Below are 17,051 nucleotides of genomic sequence, written 5' to 3'. Positions count from 1 at the left end.
CACCTGCACGTTCTGCACTGGACACTCCTTCTTCGCCAGTTTGAACGCAAAGTAGGAGACCTGATAAATATCAGGTCTCTTATCGGGGTCTGGCTCAAGCATATACCCTTGAAAAGACACAGATGCAAATGTCAGAGCAACAGAACAGGCAGGTGCACGTGAGCCGTTCGTGGCAGCAAAACAAGGAAGAAATTGCTGCCCCTGAGGGTGGTGAGAGCCTGGTCCAGGTTCCCAGAGAGGTGGTGGATGAACCATCCCTGGAGACATCCCAGGCCAGGCTGGACGGGGCTCTGAGCACCCTGAGCTGGTGAAGATGTCCCTGCTCATGGCAGGGGGGGCACTGGGGGGGCTGGGAAGGTCCCTTCAACCCAAACTGTTCTATAATTCTGCGTTTGGTACAAGCAGATGCTGACAGGGCATCCTGGCCCTTTCGGAGCTCAGTGGGGCTGAGCCGATCGTCAGGGGCATGACAGGATGGATTAAGAGATATTTTCCTGTAGAGCTATGAGCAATTTGTAGCTGCTGCCTAAGTCAAGGAGGGGAAACGCAGCCTGCTCAGGGAGCAGCATTGCTTTGGAATTCTGCATTTCCAGGGGAACTCGCAGGAAAAGAGTGTGACCCGGCCTGGTGTGGCACTGGGGCAGAAAGTCAGACCAGCCGCATTCACCATCACCTTCGCATAAGCAAAGAAAACCCCAGGCTGCTCTGCAAACACATCCAACTCTGTGTTAGTCAAGATTGTGGCTAGGAAAAGAAATAAATAAATTAAAAAATCAAATGCTGTGCTGAAAACAAGAGCGGCCACAGCTTTGCCAAGAGTAGTGCATTGTAGCCTTAATTACACATTCACTCTAGTCAGTGGGTTATTTATAAATCATTTCAGTTCTGTTTCTCAGCTCACAGAAGACGAATTCTTATCACTAGTCTAAGTCACTGTGGTTCTTTTCAGTTCTTTATCCAAACAGATTTATTACTGGAGAAATACGTTTCTGCATAAATAGGCTTACTGTGCAAGTTTCTGTAGGACTCTTAAACCGAATGGTCGTCTGTTTTCCTGCCTTTCCACAGAGCTCCCTACAGCCCAGCCTAACAGAAACCTCTTTGTCATAACTGTCCTACCAAGAGCGATCTCCTAAACTACTAAAAGATACTTTAACTACCGCTGCGTTCACGTCTCTTAAAAGATGAGAAATGTGAATGGTTTTACTCTAGGAGCGGGGAATGTAAGAACAAAACGCCGCTGCTATTTGTTGAGTTCTGCGGATGGCGCGGCTGCAGACACTCACGGATGAGGCAGTGCATGTCCTGCGAGTGCCGCGAATTGTCCGGAATGGTGAAGTTGCCGTCACAAATCGCCACCTGGCTCTCCCCGAACGGCAGGGTGAAGTAACACAGCTTGTACAGCAAACAGCCGAGGGCCTGGGGAGAGAAGACACAAACCTGAGCAGAGCAGGGAATGGTACAATTCAAATACCCTAAAAGGATGGGGAAAATGCTCTGGCTTGTTCTACTCTATGGTGTCAGGCCTACGTTTTACCATCGCTGCGATCGATGTGAAAACAAGCACAGTTACAGGGGAAAAGAAATACATGAAGAGCTCTCCCTTGCTTGGTTGAGACACTGAAACCTGGGGGACTGTATCGTCACACACCCCTGCACGGCACGCAACAGGCAAAGCCTGTGGTTGCCACATACTGGGAGGAAAAAGCAAAGTAACAGCAAAAATAAATGGTAACGATCATCCTTAATACATTTATTCTGACTGAGAAAAATCCAAATTGTTTCCAAGCTTAAGTTCAAACAACCTTTCAACCATTATAAATATGCACCAGGGAGAGATACACAGATAAGTCTGCAGGCTGCTGGCTCTATCACCCTTCCAGCTATTTCCGTGCTGCTTTTGACAGCAAGAGCCACCTATTTCAAAAGAAAATACAAGTTTTGCACAAAGGGCTAATTATGAAACACTCCCACCAGCTCAGAGGGGAGAGGGGGAAACATTTCCTAATCCTAAGCAACTCATCATCAGCATCTATCTTTTGTCACAGGATTTCACAATTCAATCGCACTCTAGTTTAAAATAACCTCGGTAAGGTTTAAGGAAAGGGAGGTTTCCAGCAGGACAAGGCCTTGAAACTGAGGCCCCACTGTGCCCATCACCACTGATGGCTGGAAACGCTCGGTGGGCCCCTGGAAATCCATCCCTTCCATGCCAGGAGGAGCAGAGCCCTTGGGTCTCCACCTTTCCGCATCACCGCAGGAAGGAGCGTAAATCCCAGGTTCTCCCCTGGCTGCTTGAGGCCCTGACAATGTTTTCCTGGTGTCACAGCTGTGACATTCCCTCTCCAGGTCCCCACCACCAGGGCGAGTGGTTCCACAAACCTGCCCAACCCCACAGAGCGGGAGCCGCCGCTTCCCTGAGCTCCGGGAAGGACAGAGACTCTTCAGCAGATGTCACAGCAGCGATTTCCCCTCTTGCATACGCAGAGCTATTGGGGGTACATTAAAATTCTCCTTATGCTGCTTCCACCTTGTTCCTTCCTGTCTCAGGGCTTCAGAAACCACAGGAACACGCTCTGAATTAGCGTTCTAGACAGCGCGTTTGCTGAATTGCTGCTATGCTACAAATGGCACCGACTTTTTTTCACCTGGTGAGACCACACCTGGAATCTTGTGTCCAGTTGTGGCCCCTCAGTTCCAGCAGGACAGGGAACTGCTGCAGAGAGTCCAGCGCAGGGCAACAAAGATGCTGAAGGGAGTGGAGCATCTCCCGGGTGAGGAAAGGCTGAGGGAGCTGGGGCTCTGGAGCTGGACAAGAGGAGACTGAGGGGGGACTCATTCGTGTTTACAGATATCTAAAGGGGGAGTGTCAGGAGGATGGAGCCAGGCTCTTCTCGGTGACAACCAGTGATAGGACAAGGGGCAATGGGTGCAAACTGGAACACAAAAGGTTCCACTTAAATATGAGAAGAAACTTGTTCCCGGTGAGGGTGGCAGAGCCTGGCCCAGGCTGCCCAGGGGGGTTGTGGAGTCTCCTTCTGTGCAGACATTCCAACCCGCCTGGACACCTTCCTGTGTAACCTCATCTGGGTGTTCCTGCTCCATGGGGGGATTGCACTGGATGAGCTTTCCAGGGCCCTTCAACCCCTGACATTCCTGGATTCTGTGAATAAAGCGCAGGCTTCCATCCTCCCCCAGGGGAGCTGGTGATGGGTTACACCACAGCTGCATTTTGCTCTGAGCATGAAAAGCGTGGCCAGATCGCCATGATCACCAGAACCGCAGTGCAAACCTGACAAGTCTGACAGCTCCGGCTGGGGTTACACTGCCCCAGATACACAGAATATTGCTCCTGGGGGAACATCTGTTTTCTCAGTTTGCTACTAAATTCAAGCAGTAACTTTGCTTTCGCTTGCTTGCCACCCAACCCAGTCACGAGGAGTCACAATACTCTGAATTTTCTGTTTTAAGACACAAAATTAGGTTTGCACCGTTCAACAGGGGAATTTAATCCATTTCTAAATGAAACCACGTGTCAGGTGGCACAGAAAGAAGCACACACATTTCATCCACAAGCTCAGCAGTAACTCATCGGGAACATCAGGCAGAGAAACTCTTTACTCAGAAACTGTCGAGTCTCTTACGGAAACCAGATTAGCCCCAGCCAGGCGGTTACTGCATCGTTATGGTAATGAAAACAAGCTGCAGGCTGGACCGAAAGCAGTTTTTATACGTACCCATATGTCTGCTTTTGTAGTTATAAGTTTGCCACTATACAAGTTGACCATTTCTGGTGCTCTGTAGGATAACGTAGTGTACCTGCAGCGGAAAGATCCATCAGCGAGTTCAAAACTGACATCACATGCATTGTCACAACGTCACATTGCCAAATAATTCACGAGTCACTCTTTCCCTAGGGAAAGGGATACTAAAGAATATAATAATTGGAAATATCTTTTAACAGCAGTATCTGCTATGGATCTCTAACGATAAAATACTAACCACTGCAAACTGCCCTATGAAAGCAAAGCAAACCAAGACCCTTCCTAAAGCAAGCAACTCACTCACCAAGCAGTGCAGTCATTTTAAGAACCAGACCAGAAATATTCAAGGATTCAGAGTATTAACAAGGTCAGTAGTCAAATATCCTCTGCAATGTCCTCACTGCTGGGGCTTTGGCCAACTGTATGACAGAGATTCTAACCGGACACGTGGCTCCTAATAAATGGGCTCCCATAGCAGGTCTCCTGCTCAGAGTCATTGTAAACTAGGGAAAGGTTATTTTATATCTCAAACCATAGCTGGAATCTGCTTCATTTTAACAAATCACCACCACTAGAAAAGCTGGAAACCACACCACAGTTTAAGAGACTCTTACAATAAGGTTTCCTACCAGTAGGTCCATAATTTCTGCTGGTGCACTTTGCTTGCCACCTTTCCTTTGATCACAAGAAAGCATTGCTGAAGGCAGCGTCTCTGTGGATTTGTTAATAAGCGCACAAACAGGGCATTCCAAATGGACTGCAAAGCCAGATGAGGAGCGCTCTAAAAACTTCAGTCAAACAAGTCTAGGAAACCTAACTGAATCCTAACAAAAAGGAGGCATTTGCACACATTTCTAACGTGCTGTTTTCTAGCCAGAATACTGTATTAACCAAACCAGAGAGTTTGCAGCAGTGATGTTGTTAAAAGTAAAGCAAGATCAAGGACCTGGAGCCCGCTCCGTTGCTGCTCTAGGTCCTGCTGAAGCTCTTTGTTACAGCTGCCCGGGGCCAGACAAGGAGCTGCAAGACACCGCGAGGCCACAGCCATTTCCGCGAAGGGCTGCGGAGTCAGGCCACACATCCCCTTAGTCACCGCGAGGATTGATGACAAGTGGCTGGAGGACAGGGATTTTGTCATCTGCTGTACTGCGCTTCAGACAAGCCAAGATGAGGGACAGACCGACCCCGATGTCACATCGGCAAGGCGGGCAGCTTCTCCGCATTAGCACGCACAGTCTTTTAGGTCTAAAGCAATTACATCAAGCTCAATTTATTGTTTCACCTTCCCCCGGGCGTTTATTTACCTGCAGCAGACACTTCTATGCAGCAGCACCCAATCTGCTGTAACAGGCCGAGTAAAATTTAGTCCCAGGACAAGAAAAAAATACCCTGCAAATGAAAACTATGGCTGAGTTGAAAAGGAAAAGCACACTTACTTTTTGATCTCCTCCTCTACCGCATTCACGCCTTCTGTCTGAGGGTTCTGGAATTTGTTGGTAGCGCTGCCGAAGTCACACAGCACGTAGTGGCCACGATCGTGCAGCAGGATGTTTTCAACCTGTGAGCATCACAGACAAATGCAGAATCGCTCAGACAAAAAAAAAGCCACATTCGTTTTCTGTAGATGAGACAGGGTTGCTAGTGCCTGAAGACACATCAGACACATCTGAAATAAAAGCATTAACATGACAGCACAGAAAATATGCATCAAAACTCTGTCATGTCTCCTAAAACAGAAGTCAAATGGTTGAAGCAGAGTTGTAACGCGGCCTTCCATCCTGTCACCTCTCCTTTCTCCCTCTGCGAGGACATCACCTTCCTCTACTCAGACCTACATGTTTCAGAATAAGAACCGTGTCCTGGCGTCCTTAGTGCTCAGCCAGTGCTTTAAACAACACATTATGGGATGTGAGACTGGAAAGACGAGGTTAAATATAAAACAAGTTACACAAACAACTGCCACTAGGTATAGAGTAGTTGTGTTAATCGTTATCATCAGTACCAGATTCTCCCCTCCCTCCACCTCACTGAACTCTGCTCCTTTGGGATCTCACAGTTACAGTTTCACTGCATAGATTCCAATTAGAAGCAGAAACATCACAGGAGTGCAACATAACAGATAGTTGTAGGAAGGTCTGGCTGGCTGTTCTTCACTGTTAAAGGGCCTAAAGACATACCCTGTATCCCCAATAATAAGCCCTACTAAGCCCTAGTGTGTTTTTCCAGGATGTTTGAGGATGCTCCAAGTAAAAGCCCTACTCCAAAAATAAGCCCTAGTTACAGTTCATTAAAAAGTCAATCTAAATAGTGTCCAGGCAGCTATACATGTTAAAAAGTAAGCATCTTTTGGAGCAAAAATTAATACCCATGCTGTCTTATTTTCGGTGAAACAGAACAACTCCAGAGAGAGAAGAAGAAAAGCTTTTTAGGGAATGCCCAACAACAGCAACTGCCTATGAACCCTGAGGGTGATGAAAATATCTGCAAGAGCGAGCAAAGGTAATGGTGCAAGGCAAGCGCACCGTCCCTACGGGGTCCTAAGCAGGGCAGAGGCAGCACACACAGGGCTTCCTCAAGTTTAGGAAGAATTAGCATCAATATACACCTGGTTTTGTGGCAGTCAATCCAAGCGTGTGTCAGAGCTCCAGAGGTCATCACAAGAGGAATAATCCAATATTCAACTGGGAAACGTGTCTCAAAGCAGAGAAGAGCCAACTTGGGCAGAGCTTACCAAGAGCCAGGCCTTGTAAAAACCTCACTGACCTGAGCAGGGAGCAGTGGGCTGAACACCAGCCCGGAACGGGGCATTTCAGCTGCAAGTCAGTGTAAAAGAAACACTCACAAATGCTCACTAATCCATCACAGATGGCCCAGAATTTATTCACAGGCCACACAATGAGTTTGTTCTTTATTAAAAAACCCCAGCGATCCCAAAAAGGTAACAGCAGGGGTTAATATCGACTGCAGAGGTTCCTGAGCCTCCTCCCCTCACACCAGTCTACACAAACACCTGCAAGATGCTCACAGACTTTAACAGACAAGTTAAACAAATCTATTAAGGCTCAAAAACCCCAGATGTCAGACTTGTTGCATATGTTCCAACTGCCCGAGCGCTGGGCTCACAACCATTTGAAACTCGCTAAGGCACACCAAACCCTGGGGATTTTTCCCCTGTGCTCCCTGGCTCTCGTTGGCACACGTGGCGCCGTTCGCTCCTGCAAAACAACGGCCAGCGGCACAAAAACATCTGCTGAGGGCTCTGAAAGCAGCACTTGACCTACAAAGCGCATCTGAATTTCAAATGTACACAGGAGCCTCCTTCTTGGCTGAATATATTAGTCGGGCATTTTACGAGCTCGTTGAGAGGAAAGGGAAGGGCTTTTTGGTTTGTTTGTCTGATTAGGAGTATGGGGTTTTTCAGCAGCTCTCCCCGCCAAGCACACCGAGGTTCACAACACGCTTTCATGGTCAACAAAGAGTTAGAGGCCAAAAGCTTGACACGACTCCTGCCCCAGAGCCAACATCTCCGGCAGGATCCTTTTAATGTGGGTCTAGGAAACATGTTTACAGCAAGTTTTTTGTGCGCTACCTTGTAACATCAGTAGTGTTTCAGGTGGTGGAAAGTCGCTCTGAATAATTCATCAGATACATTCTGGCACACCTCCTGTGCAAAAGAGTTATTCACAAACGTTTGTGTTTTTTAATTAGATCTATGGATGGTAAACATATGGTAAGCAGCAGTGAGGCTCATTTCTTTTTTTAGCTTCCAATAGAGAGGTATTTATGCGCGCTTTTCCTCATTGCTAACAACAGACACGCAGATTCAGAGCCCGTCTGCCGCAGCGTGGGCAGCAAACGGACGTGTTAAGGACGTGGCACGTTCCCTGCTGCATCAGGAGGCCACAACTCACCTTCAAATCCCGGTGGATTATCGGCGTTTTACACTGATGCAACCTGGCGACGGCTTCGCAGGTGTCGCAGAAGATCTGCAGGACCTCGCTCTCCGTGAAGCCCGTCTGCAGGCGCTGGTTCATCAGGTTCACCACTTGGCCTCCTGAGGAGAAACAAGAACCGAGAGTCAGGGCAGGCGCACGAAATGAGGTCCAGTCTAAGCCCAGTCTAAGCTCAGTCTGCCGCCCCAACTGCAGTCGCAAAAGTTCACGAGTTCCAATTCCAAATTTGCACCAAGAGGCTTTTTGCAACCTGCTTACTCAGCTTGTTTCGTTCTTATTTCCTCACCTAAATCCCAGGGGGTTTTGCATTTGATTTTGTCTTTGAACAACCCACGTTGGCTTCTAAGGCCACACTCACCGGCTAAATGACACTCGCATGGAATTCTGACTAAGCCACGTATTTTTCTTCGTCAAAATAAGGTGTTTTTGTCACACTGCAGGAACAAAGGGCTGAATTTGGGGCACCCACAGCCCACAAAACAGTTTGCCATGTGTAAGCAAGAGGAGGGAGAAACAAAGATACTCAAAACCTCCATACACAACTAAACAGCTCGGCTGAAATCACAGACTGGCAAAAAAAACTTTAAAAGGATCTGTCTGCAATTTCCCTTCTTACAAACAAAAGCAAGTTTTCATGAATGAGTCCTGAATTTGCCTCAACTTTGAGGTTTTGTTGCTGTCAAGAGGTTCTTCCCCCCTCTAAACACCCTAAAAACTCCTTCCTGACCCTTTGGCAACACAAAACTGTCTCATTTCATATCACAAGTGTCAGAAAAGTTGATTGTCATGGTACAAAAGAAAAGCTCAGCTGAATAAGTAGTACAGCTGTGAACATTTTGCACTCAAAACGAATGCAGTTCTGCACACAAAGACCCACTGATTTGCTTTGGAAGCTGTTTGACACAAAAGTAACAAGGAAAAATCGTATGTGTAACAGCAATTCCTGAAGCTGGAACCAGAGGCAGGTGTGTGCCAAGCAGAGCACTGGGCAAGAGCAAATCGTGAGAAACACCACCTGGCAGCTCTCCTCCTTCAGGTGGAAGGGAACACCTCACACAGGCATTTTACTTCATCAGAGAGTGGTGTAGGGGAAAGGGACCTGGGGGTCCTGGGGACAGCAGGGTGACCATGAGCCAGCACTGGGCCCTTGTGGCCAGGAAGCCAATGGGACCTGGGGTGGGTTAGAAGGGGGTGGTCAGTAGGTCAGAGAGGTTCTCCTGCCCCTCTGCTCTGCCCTGGGGAGACCACACCTGGAATCTTGTGTCCAGTTGTGGCCCCTCAGTTCCAGCAGGACAGGGAACTGCTGCAGAGAGTCCAGCGCAGGGCAACAAAGATGCTGAAGGGAGTGGAGCATCTCCCGGGTGAGGAAAGGCTGAGGGAGCTGGGGCTCTGGAGCTGGACAAGAGGAGACTGAGGGGGGGACTCATTCATGTTTACAGATATCTAAAGGGGGAGTGTCAGGAGGATGGAGCCAGGCTCTTCTTGGTGACAACCAGTGATAGGACAAGGGGCAATGGGTGCAAACTGGAACACAAGACGTTCCACTTAAATTTGAAAAGAAACTTCTTCCTGGTGAGGGTGGCAGAGCCTGGCCCAGGCTGCCCAGGGGGTTGTGGAGTCTCCTTCTGTGCAGACATTCCAACCCGCCTGGACACCTTCCTGTGTAACCTCAGCTGGGTGTTCCTGCTCCATGGGGGGATTGCACTGGATGAGCTTTCCAGGTCCCTTCCAACTCCTGACATCCTGGGATTTTTGTGAAAACGTGGCCCAGCGGGGAGGCGAGCACAGCAGGAGGGAGCGCATTGGGGATCGCCATGGTTCACACCGCCCTCCACAGTGGGGTTGCTGATGCAGAGCCAGATAGGGATTTACCAGCACTAGCAGGCCTGTCTCTTACTGCACTCCTTGTGATGTTCAGGTTTAAGCTTACAGAGAACTTGCATAATGATTGCTTCAGTAAAACTACACACAAGGTTCTTGCTTTTACCAGCAAACAAACTCAACACAAGTCAAGATTCCTGCATCCATGGCAGAAGAGAAAGCTGTGCCGTACACATTGAAAGGCATTTTAACACCGAGTTGTTCTTGCTACACTGCTCCTGGCTTCGGTTAAAAGCCTAACAGTCCCAAAACCACCTTCTTCCCATCAGCTGCCACCATCCAAAACAGCCACGGGCTTCTGGAGTCACCTGGCCAAACGCTATTTGTGTTTAACACTATTCCTGCAAGAATAGAAGAATCTGAGCACAGCACACGCGTCATTTTCCAAACACCACATCCCAGCCACAACAGATCAAAGCTTTGGGACAGCTGGAAGAGACTGGAAAAGCTTGTCTGGCTAGAGCAAAAAGGTCAGAGGTAAAAGGAATACTTTTTGGCTTCCCATTGTCCATTTCAAGCTTCTTCCAGAACAATCCTAAGTCAGGCTAAAGCGGAAAAAACTTGCAATATGACATAAAGTGAAGAAGAATGTCATTCCACAGCCTGGCAGCTTTAGAAGAGCCACTTATTGTGTGGACCAGCCTACAGAAAACAGCAATAAATATTGCAGGGTTCTGCTTCACAACAGAAAGGATCTAGGACCACCCTGGGCAGGGGCAAAGGTGGCACCAGGCCCATTAACAGGGTCAGGAATCATCCACTTCTTTGGTTCTGGCTTTGCCTTGTCCAGAACTGCTCCTTGGCAGCCAAGGAACTGCCAGGCCTAGGAACAGGTTTGGTTTTTTTGAAAGGAAGATGTCGTACAAGTTTCCTGTAAGTGCCCAAACGGGATAAATCTTCCAGCAACCAACACCTGGAGCCCACACTCACCTCGACAGAAATCCATCAGGATCAGCACTTCCCACACGTCCCCGCTGCTCACCGAGTTGATGCTGGAATCAATGTATCCCACAATGTTCTTGTGGCCAGAAAGATCCCGCTGGAGAGAAAGAAATTCAAAGCATAAGCCAGCCATGTAGACCAAGTAACATTTGCATCTGGTTTCTCTACACTGAAGAGCTTTCCTAGCTCTTCTACACAGGCACAAGCTTCTGTCACTTTGGACTACTTGTCATGCAAAACCTGAATGAACCTGAGGTCCATCTCTACCTGTTTTCCTTCCAGAAGGATTTGAGACAAACAGCAGACAACACAGCAAAATTGTGGTGGCATGAACAGCACATGCTGCGCTTCCTTTTCTCATCTCCTTCCGCTGGCAAACAGTATCTCAAATCTTCACGTGCTCAAAAAAACTCACTAAGGTAATAGATGTTGACCTTGGTTTTAGAAGTAGCTTATTTTAAGCAACTCGATGGATTAAAGCACAAGTTCTCATCTCAATGACTTCACCATGACACACGCTAAAGTTGCAGGGAAAAGTTCAGCTTCACCAGGAAAACAAACCAAAACTCTGCTGGCCACATTCTGCTTGAATGCTGTAGTGTTGCCTAAAGTTTAAAACACATCCTTATTGCACAAAAGCTGAGAAAGAAGAAAACATTTCCTTTTAGTGACACCAAGGTTCTTCAGGACAGGGATTAGCGCTTCCGAGAAGATTCAGGCAGGAGCGGAGGATGCTCCTCACCATCACTTTCCAGGTCAGCCACACGTTTCAAAGAGTCACCAAAGACATGGAGACAGCGGAAACACCAGCAAGTGAAATCCAAGTGAACAAGCTTTGCGAGCACAGCTAAAACCTTCGATGTAAGGCCTAATCTCAACTTGTCCCGTGTAGCGATAGCTACGCTGATGACAAAGCACACCCAAAAGCGTCACTGCACTGTTGTACAAACTCCAGAAGGTAACTCTAAAGGTATTAACATAATTAGAAGCTACTTCTAGAAACACATGCAGAATTGCTACCATTAAGAGCTTCTGATACCAGGATCATCCATCCCAAACCTGTACCTCATGTTGTAAATTAGCAGAATAAGGATTTTATATTAACTTCCCCACCCCACAGTTGTTCTAAATATTCATCAATATCTTTGAAAGCAACTTCTAAAGTGCCGCTTTCCTTGTTTACCAGGCTCCAAACAAGACTACACAAACCTATTCACATCATCTCCATTTCTTCTTTGTTTAGAGATGCTAAGTTTAAAACAGCTATTAAAAACAGCTATCCTATCCTATAGCTCCTTGTATCCCATCATCTAGAGAGATATCCCAGTGCCTATTATAACCTGTTTCAAAAGCCCCAGCAGTAACTACCCCACACGTACTGCTTTAATCTATCACGCTCACCAATACAGAGGCAGCCTCATCCCAGTCCCAAAGATGAGAATCTCTGGATGAGATTCCACCTTCTGTTCACACACGGACTTCAGAGAGTCACATTGGAATCATCAGCCTTTGCTGATCGAGTCTAAGAGGCTGAAGACTTTACCCCTGAAGACTGTGACACTTGCAAGTCTGACACCCCAACTGTGCTCACCTGTTCAACTCTTCCCTTCCCCATTAAGGCTGACATAGGAGTTTTTCCTCCCCTCATCTTTCCGAGATTCCCTCTGCTTTTTGAGCTCCCAGTTTTGTCTTCTCCACTGAAACTATATACATTTTAAATCATTCGAGCTTTTCACATAGCCACATAACTCCAGGAGGTCAGTCTTTCCAAAAGAAAGAAGGTTTGCTAAGAAATCCCCTGTTTGGAGGCACGATGCTGCTCAGCTCACAGGCCGAAGGGGACTGTACTGGAGCCTGGACTGGGAGTGGAATGGTGTGAGAGTGGTGACTTACCATGATTTGGATTTCTCTTTTGCAGACTTGCAGATCATACTCGTTATTGACGTACATCCGCTTCAGGGCACATTTCATCCCATTGTTAGTCCTCACAAGAAACACTATCGCGAATCCACCTGCGGAAGACACAAAATCATCCTGTTCATTAAGACAGAACCTCTCGGTGCTTCCCACCCGGTCCCTGACTCCATCTGCCCTCAGAGTACAGAAGCGGGAACTAAAAGGAATCCAAGGGGCAAATCTGCAGTTAATGGAAGCAAAGTTAACATTTAACACCTCTGTAAAAACAAGCAATTGCACCAGTTACTTGTCCTGCCAGACCATCCTTCATTGCACCATCAATTTCCATTATGAAGAAGAAAGCTGAAATATAAACAGCAATGTTGCCTGGGACAGAAATCAGAGCTCCGGACCATCCACTGAATTACTAAAACCATTTAACGTATTTGTCTGCAAATACACCTATCAATTTGGTTACTTTATTATTAAACTCCCACTGACTGCAGATTAAAGCATGACAATTTTGCTGCTGGTAAAAGCAGCATGCTTTTCTCTAGAGAAAACAAGTATTGATTTAATCGGGGTACATACAGCAGTTTTTACGCAGCAATCTACAGTGACTTTGCCACCAGAGAAGCAAAATTTGATGATCCACATCAATTTGAGAGACATCGCAAAGCTTTACTTTCTGAACAACTGATCCATCATCTGGTCTGATTGCCTCAGTTAAAGCCGAGCACGGTTTACTGAGCCCAGGTTTTACTGTACCCAGGATTCACTCCAGAAAGGCACAATAGAAGCAAGAATGTCTAACCTCCCTCAGGTAGTCATCCCACACTTAAATCAGAAACGGTGTGGAAAATGCCACCCTCCTTTGAATTTCTCTGCATTTATTACGCCTTCCGCTGCTAATTGGCTTCAGCGCTCCCAGTTTTGCACGTGGAGAATGGGACTATAAAACACTCAGTACAACAGCAGCAGGACGGGGGAAGCACAAAGGGACAGAAAGAGCATGAAACAGCAGCTTTTGCCATATTCCTCATGCACATGCGGCTCTAGAAATTCCCAAGTCTGCCAGCAGGACATAGGGGCCAATATTAGGAATACAGAGAACCCAGAGCTGCGAACTGGCATCCAAAGGAAGCAGTGGGTGCCCAGACAGGGCAGGAACACCGGCCACTGGCTGGAGGCATCGCACATGTGTTCACAGGATCACAGTATGTTTGGGATTGGAAGGGACCTCAAAAGCTCATCCAGTCCAATCCCCCCATGGAGCAGGAACACCCAGATGAGGTTACACAGGAAGGTGTCCAGGCGGGTTGGAATGTCTGCACAGAAGGAGACTCCACAACCCCCTGGGCAGCCTGGGCCAGGCTCTGTCACCCTCACTGAGAAGAAGTTTCTTCTCAAATTTTAGTGGAACCTCTTGTGTTTCAGCTTGATCCCATTACCCCTTGTCCTGTCATTGTTTGCCACCGAGAAGAGCCTGGCTCCATCCTCATGGCACTCACCCTTTATATATTTATAAACATTAATAAGGTCACCCCTCAGTCTCCTCTTCTCCAAACTAAAGAGCCCCAGCTCCCTCAGCCTTTCTTCATAAGGGAGATGCTCCACTCCCTTAATCATCTTTGTTGCCCTACGCTGGACCCTCTCCAGCAGTTCCCTGTCCTTCTTGAACTGAGGGGCCCAGACCTGAGGGTTCACAGAGCCCGATCGCACCCGTGCGCCAGAGCAAACCGGAGCTGCCCCGGGAGTCCTGCTCCTTCCAGGGGTGTTTCCCCTGCCCCGGCCAAGCACACAGTTACAGCTCAGAGGCTTCTCACACAACAACCACTGTATATCTGAATGTCTCCAAACAGCAGGGAGTGCTGTAGCGGTCCATACCTACACCTAGAGAGAATTCCGGTTAGGTTCCTTGAGCACAAGAGATGGTTTCAGACCTCGGGTCTATCCTTCCCCTCCCGAGTCCCTCGCACATCCGTTCCTGACGGCTCATGAGCTGCATCCTGCTGAAAATGGCCCTCACACACAACTGTCGCATTGCAAAGAAGGTTAACAATAACATCGCAGCATGATTTTATGGCTAGGGCTTCAGGTGTTTAATCAGGTTACCAGCTAATATACTTGATGCATTCTGAAGCACTTGAAACCTTCTTATTGGCAGCTGTGGCCAATACTACTGATTTATGCTAGAAGAGCAACTCCACAAGGATCTGTGCTCCTGCAGCTACCTCAAAAGCAGCAACTTTGTTGGTAAGCAGCAGACAGAAACCCAGTTCACATTTTGGGGGTTTTCACGGCATCATGCTGAAATTAATCCGCCTACTTTTGCTTCTAACCCTCTTGCTAACAGCTGCTCCCCACTGGTTAACCCGGTCACCTTGTGCACTACAGATCTACAAAATTACCACCTCGTCACCCTCAAGGACAACGTTCTGCTTCCAGAGCCTTGGAACACAACCAGCTTCTCCCTTGTTATTCCAGTCCAACCCCCAACTTTGCTAAATCTGGGCAAAGTTGAAAGGAAATAGATCAAAGACAAATTGACAAGCAATGATTGTGAAGCGCTGCCAGATGCACATTACGGGACCATTTACTTCTATTCTCAGCGCACGGCAAGCGAGACAACCCTTCCAATGGGCAGAACTGCCAGCTCTAATGCAGGACGCCAGCCCCAGTACAAAGAGAGCTGCCAGGATTTGTGCAGCTCCAGGCCAGCCAAGGTCAGCTCAAGAACCTGCTCTGCTCAGGTGCAGTCGGGTACCTGTGCACACGTGGTGCAGAAAACAGGTCACACACCAGGCACAGCTCCGGAGTAATCCAGGCACCAGGAACATCCTCACGGCTTGGCTGGTAGAGATTTTTTTCCCAGAACGCACTTAGAAAGCAAAAGGCAAGAGACCAGTCCAGGCTTCAGATGCAACAGAGCAAATAAAGCCAGTGGCTGCACAAGCAGCAGAAGGGACAGAAGCAGGAGCTCAACCTGAGTCTGCCCAGAGCACAGGTCTCCCCTGCACTCATCAACAAGTGCCTGGGATTTAAAGGTCTGAAGGAAATTCAACTCTTCTCCCATACAAGCCAGCAGAAGCTAAAATACCATTCTCCTACTAACACACAGTAAGTTATTTATATGCTCATCCTTAAGAAATATTAGCATTGTTGAACAGGTAGCACTCAGTATTGCAATCACCGCCATAGGTCTATCGGGAAACTGTCTTTTGCACCTACACCTGCATTTACCTCTACAATAGCATGAGAGCGTAGTTATCTTGCTACATGCTTCTGGCCTGACTGTTGTTCTTGCTAACTGGTTTTAGAATAAGCTGAAAAAGAAAAAAAAAAAAGGAAGTTCCAATTATCTCCAGTCAATACAGATGCCAGAGCAATTTTCCATGCAGGTTCGTGTCAGCGTACTGGCCAGTTTCCAGCACTAGGAGTTATATTTTCAGCCCTTCTGTAATTTCAGCAGGATGCAGAACTCTTCGCAGCCGGGCAAGCGCTTCTAAAGCAGGTAAAACCAGCCGCACAAAGCCGCACGTGATCCCCCTGCAGCTCCTCGCAAGGTAAGAAGATCGCGCTGTGCTGCATTTCAGTTGCGCACGTGTATTGTGAGCTCGGAATCCTCTTGCAGCTGGTAGTCACAGGCAGCCAGCAATGCCGACCTGCGAACACCACAACGTGCTGCTTCCAAGGCAGCTGCACTAATGCATGTTGTGGTGAGGAAGTTCACAGGGCAATGAGTCGCTCCTTCCATCACCTTTTGTGACAAGCTCGTCCAGAGCTGCCTTTCACTGGTGAACAGAATGAAATCATTCCGGTTGGAAGAGACCTTCAAGTTCAAGTCCAACCATAACCCACCCCGGCACTGCCCCATGTCCTGAGAACCTCATGTCTGTCTGTCCAACCCTCGGGGGATAGTGACTCCAGCACTGCCCTGGGCAGCCTGTTCCAATGCCCACAGCCCTTTGGGGAAGAAATTGTTCCCACATCCAACCCCAACCTCCCCTGGCGCAACTTGAGGCCGTTTCCTCTGCTCCTGGCGCTTGTTCCTGGGGAGCAGAGCCCGACCCCCCTGGCTCCAAGCTCCTTTCAGGCAGTTCAGAGATCAGAAGGTCTCCCCTCAGCTCCTGGTCTCCAGGAGCCCCCCCAGGTCCCTCATCACACTTGTGCTCTGGTCCCTCACCAGCTTCATCGCCTCCTCTGCACTCTCTCCAGTGCCTCAATGTCCTTCTTATGATGAGGGGCCCAAAACTGAACACAATATTCAATGTTTGGCCTCACCAGTGCCAAGTACAGTGGCACAATGACCTCCCTAGTCCTGCTGGTCACACTATTTCTGATACAAGCCAGGATGCTGGTGGCCTTTTTGGTCACCTGGGCACACGCTGGCTCATGTTCAGCTGCTGTCACCAACACCCCCAGGGCCTTTTCCAGCCGCTCTTCCCCAGCTGCAGCGTTCATGGGGTTGTTGTGGCCCAAGGGCAGGACCCGGCACTTGGCCTGTTGAACCTCAGACAATTGGCCTCAGCCCATCGATCCAGCCGGGCCAGATCCCTCTGTGGAGCCTCCTGCCCTCAGCAGATCAACACTCCACCCAACTCGGTGTCATCTG

General features: G+C 48.3%; 1 protein-coding gene across 3 annotated transcripts in view; it reads right to left on the bottom strand.

Moving 5' to 3' along the window:
- Positions 1-17,051, bottom strand: part of AAK1 (AP2 associated kinase 1) — a 72,833-nt gene that overhangs the window by 37,436 nt on the left and 18,346 nt on the right. For all 3 annotated transcript variants that reach the window (XM_082072531.1, XM_082072529.1, XM_082072530.1), the window contains exons 3-9: positions 12,434-12,552; positions 10,529-10,637; positions 7,676-7,818; positions 5,201-5,322; positions 3,738-3,819; positions 1,287-1,419; positions 4-107 (exon numbers count right to left, since the gene is read on the bottom strand). In XM_082072531.1, the coding sequence (XP_081928657.1) occupies positions 4-107; positions 1,287-1,419; positions 3,738-3,819; positions 5,201-5,322; positions 7,676-7,818; positions 10,529-10,637; positions 12,434-12,552 (812 nt within the window). The remainder of the gene's footprint in view (positions 1-3; positions 108-1,286; positions 1,420-3,737; positions 3,820-5,200; positions 5,323-7,675; positions 7,819-10,528; positions 10,638-12,433; positions 12,553-17,051) is intronic.

The sequence above is a fragment of the Streptopelia decaocto genome (genome assembly GCF_964273445.1).
Source record: "Streptopelia decaocto genome assembly, chromosome: 25".
NCBI lineage: Eukaryota > Metazoa > Chordata > Aves > Columbiformes > Columbidae > Streptopelia > Streptopelia decaocto.
The sequence above is the reverse complement of the archived record's forward strand: the minus strand, read 5'-3'. Positions and strand labels throughout refer to the sequence as shown.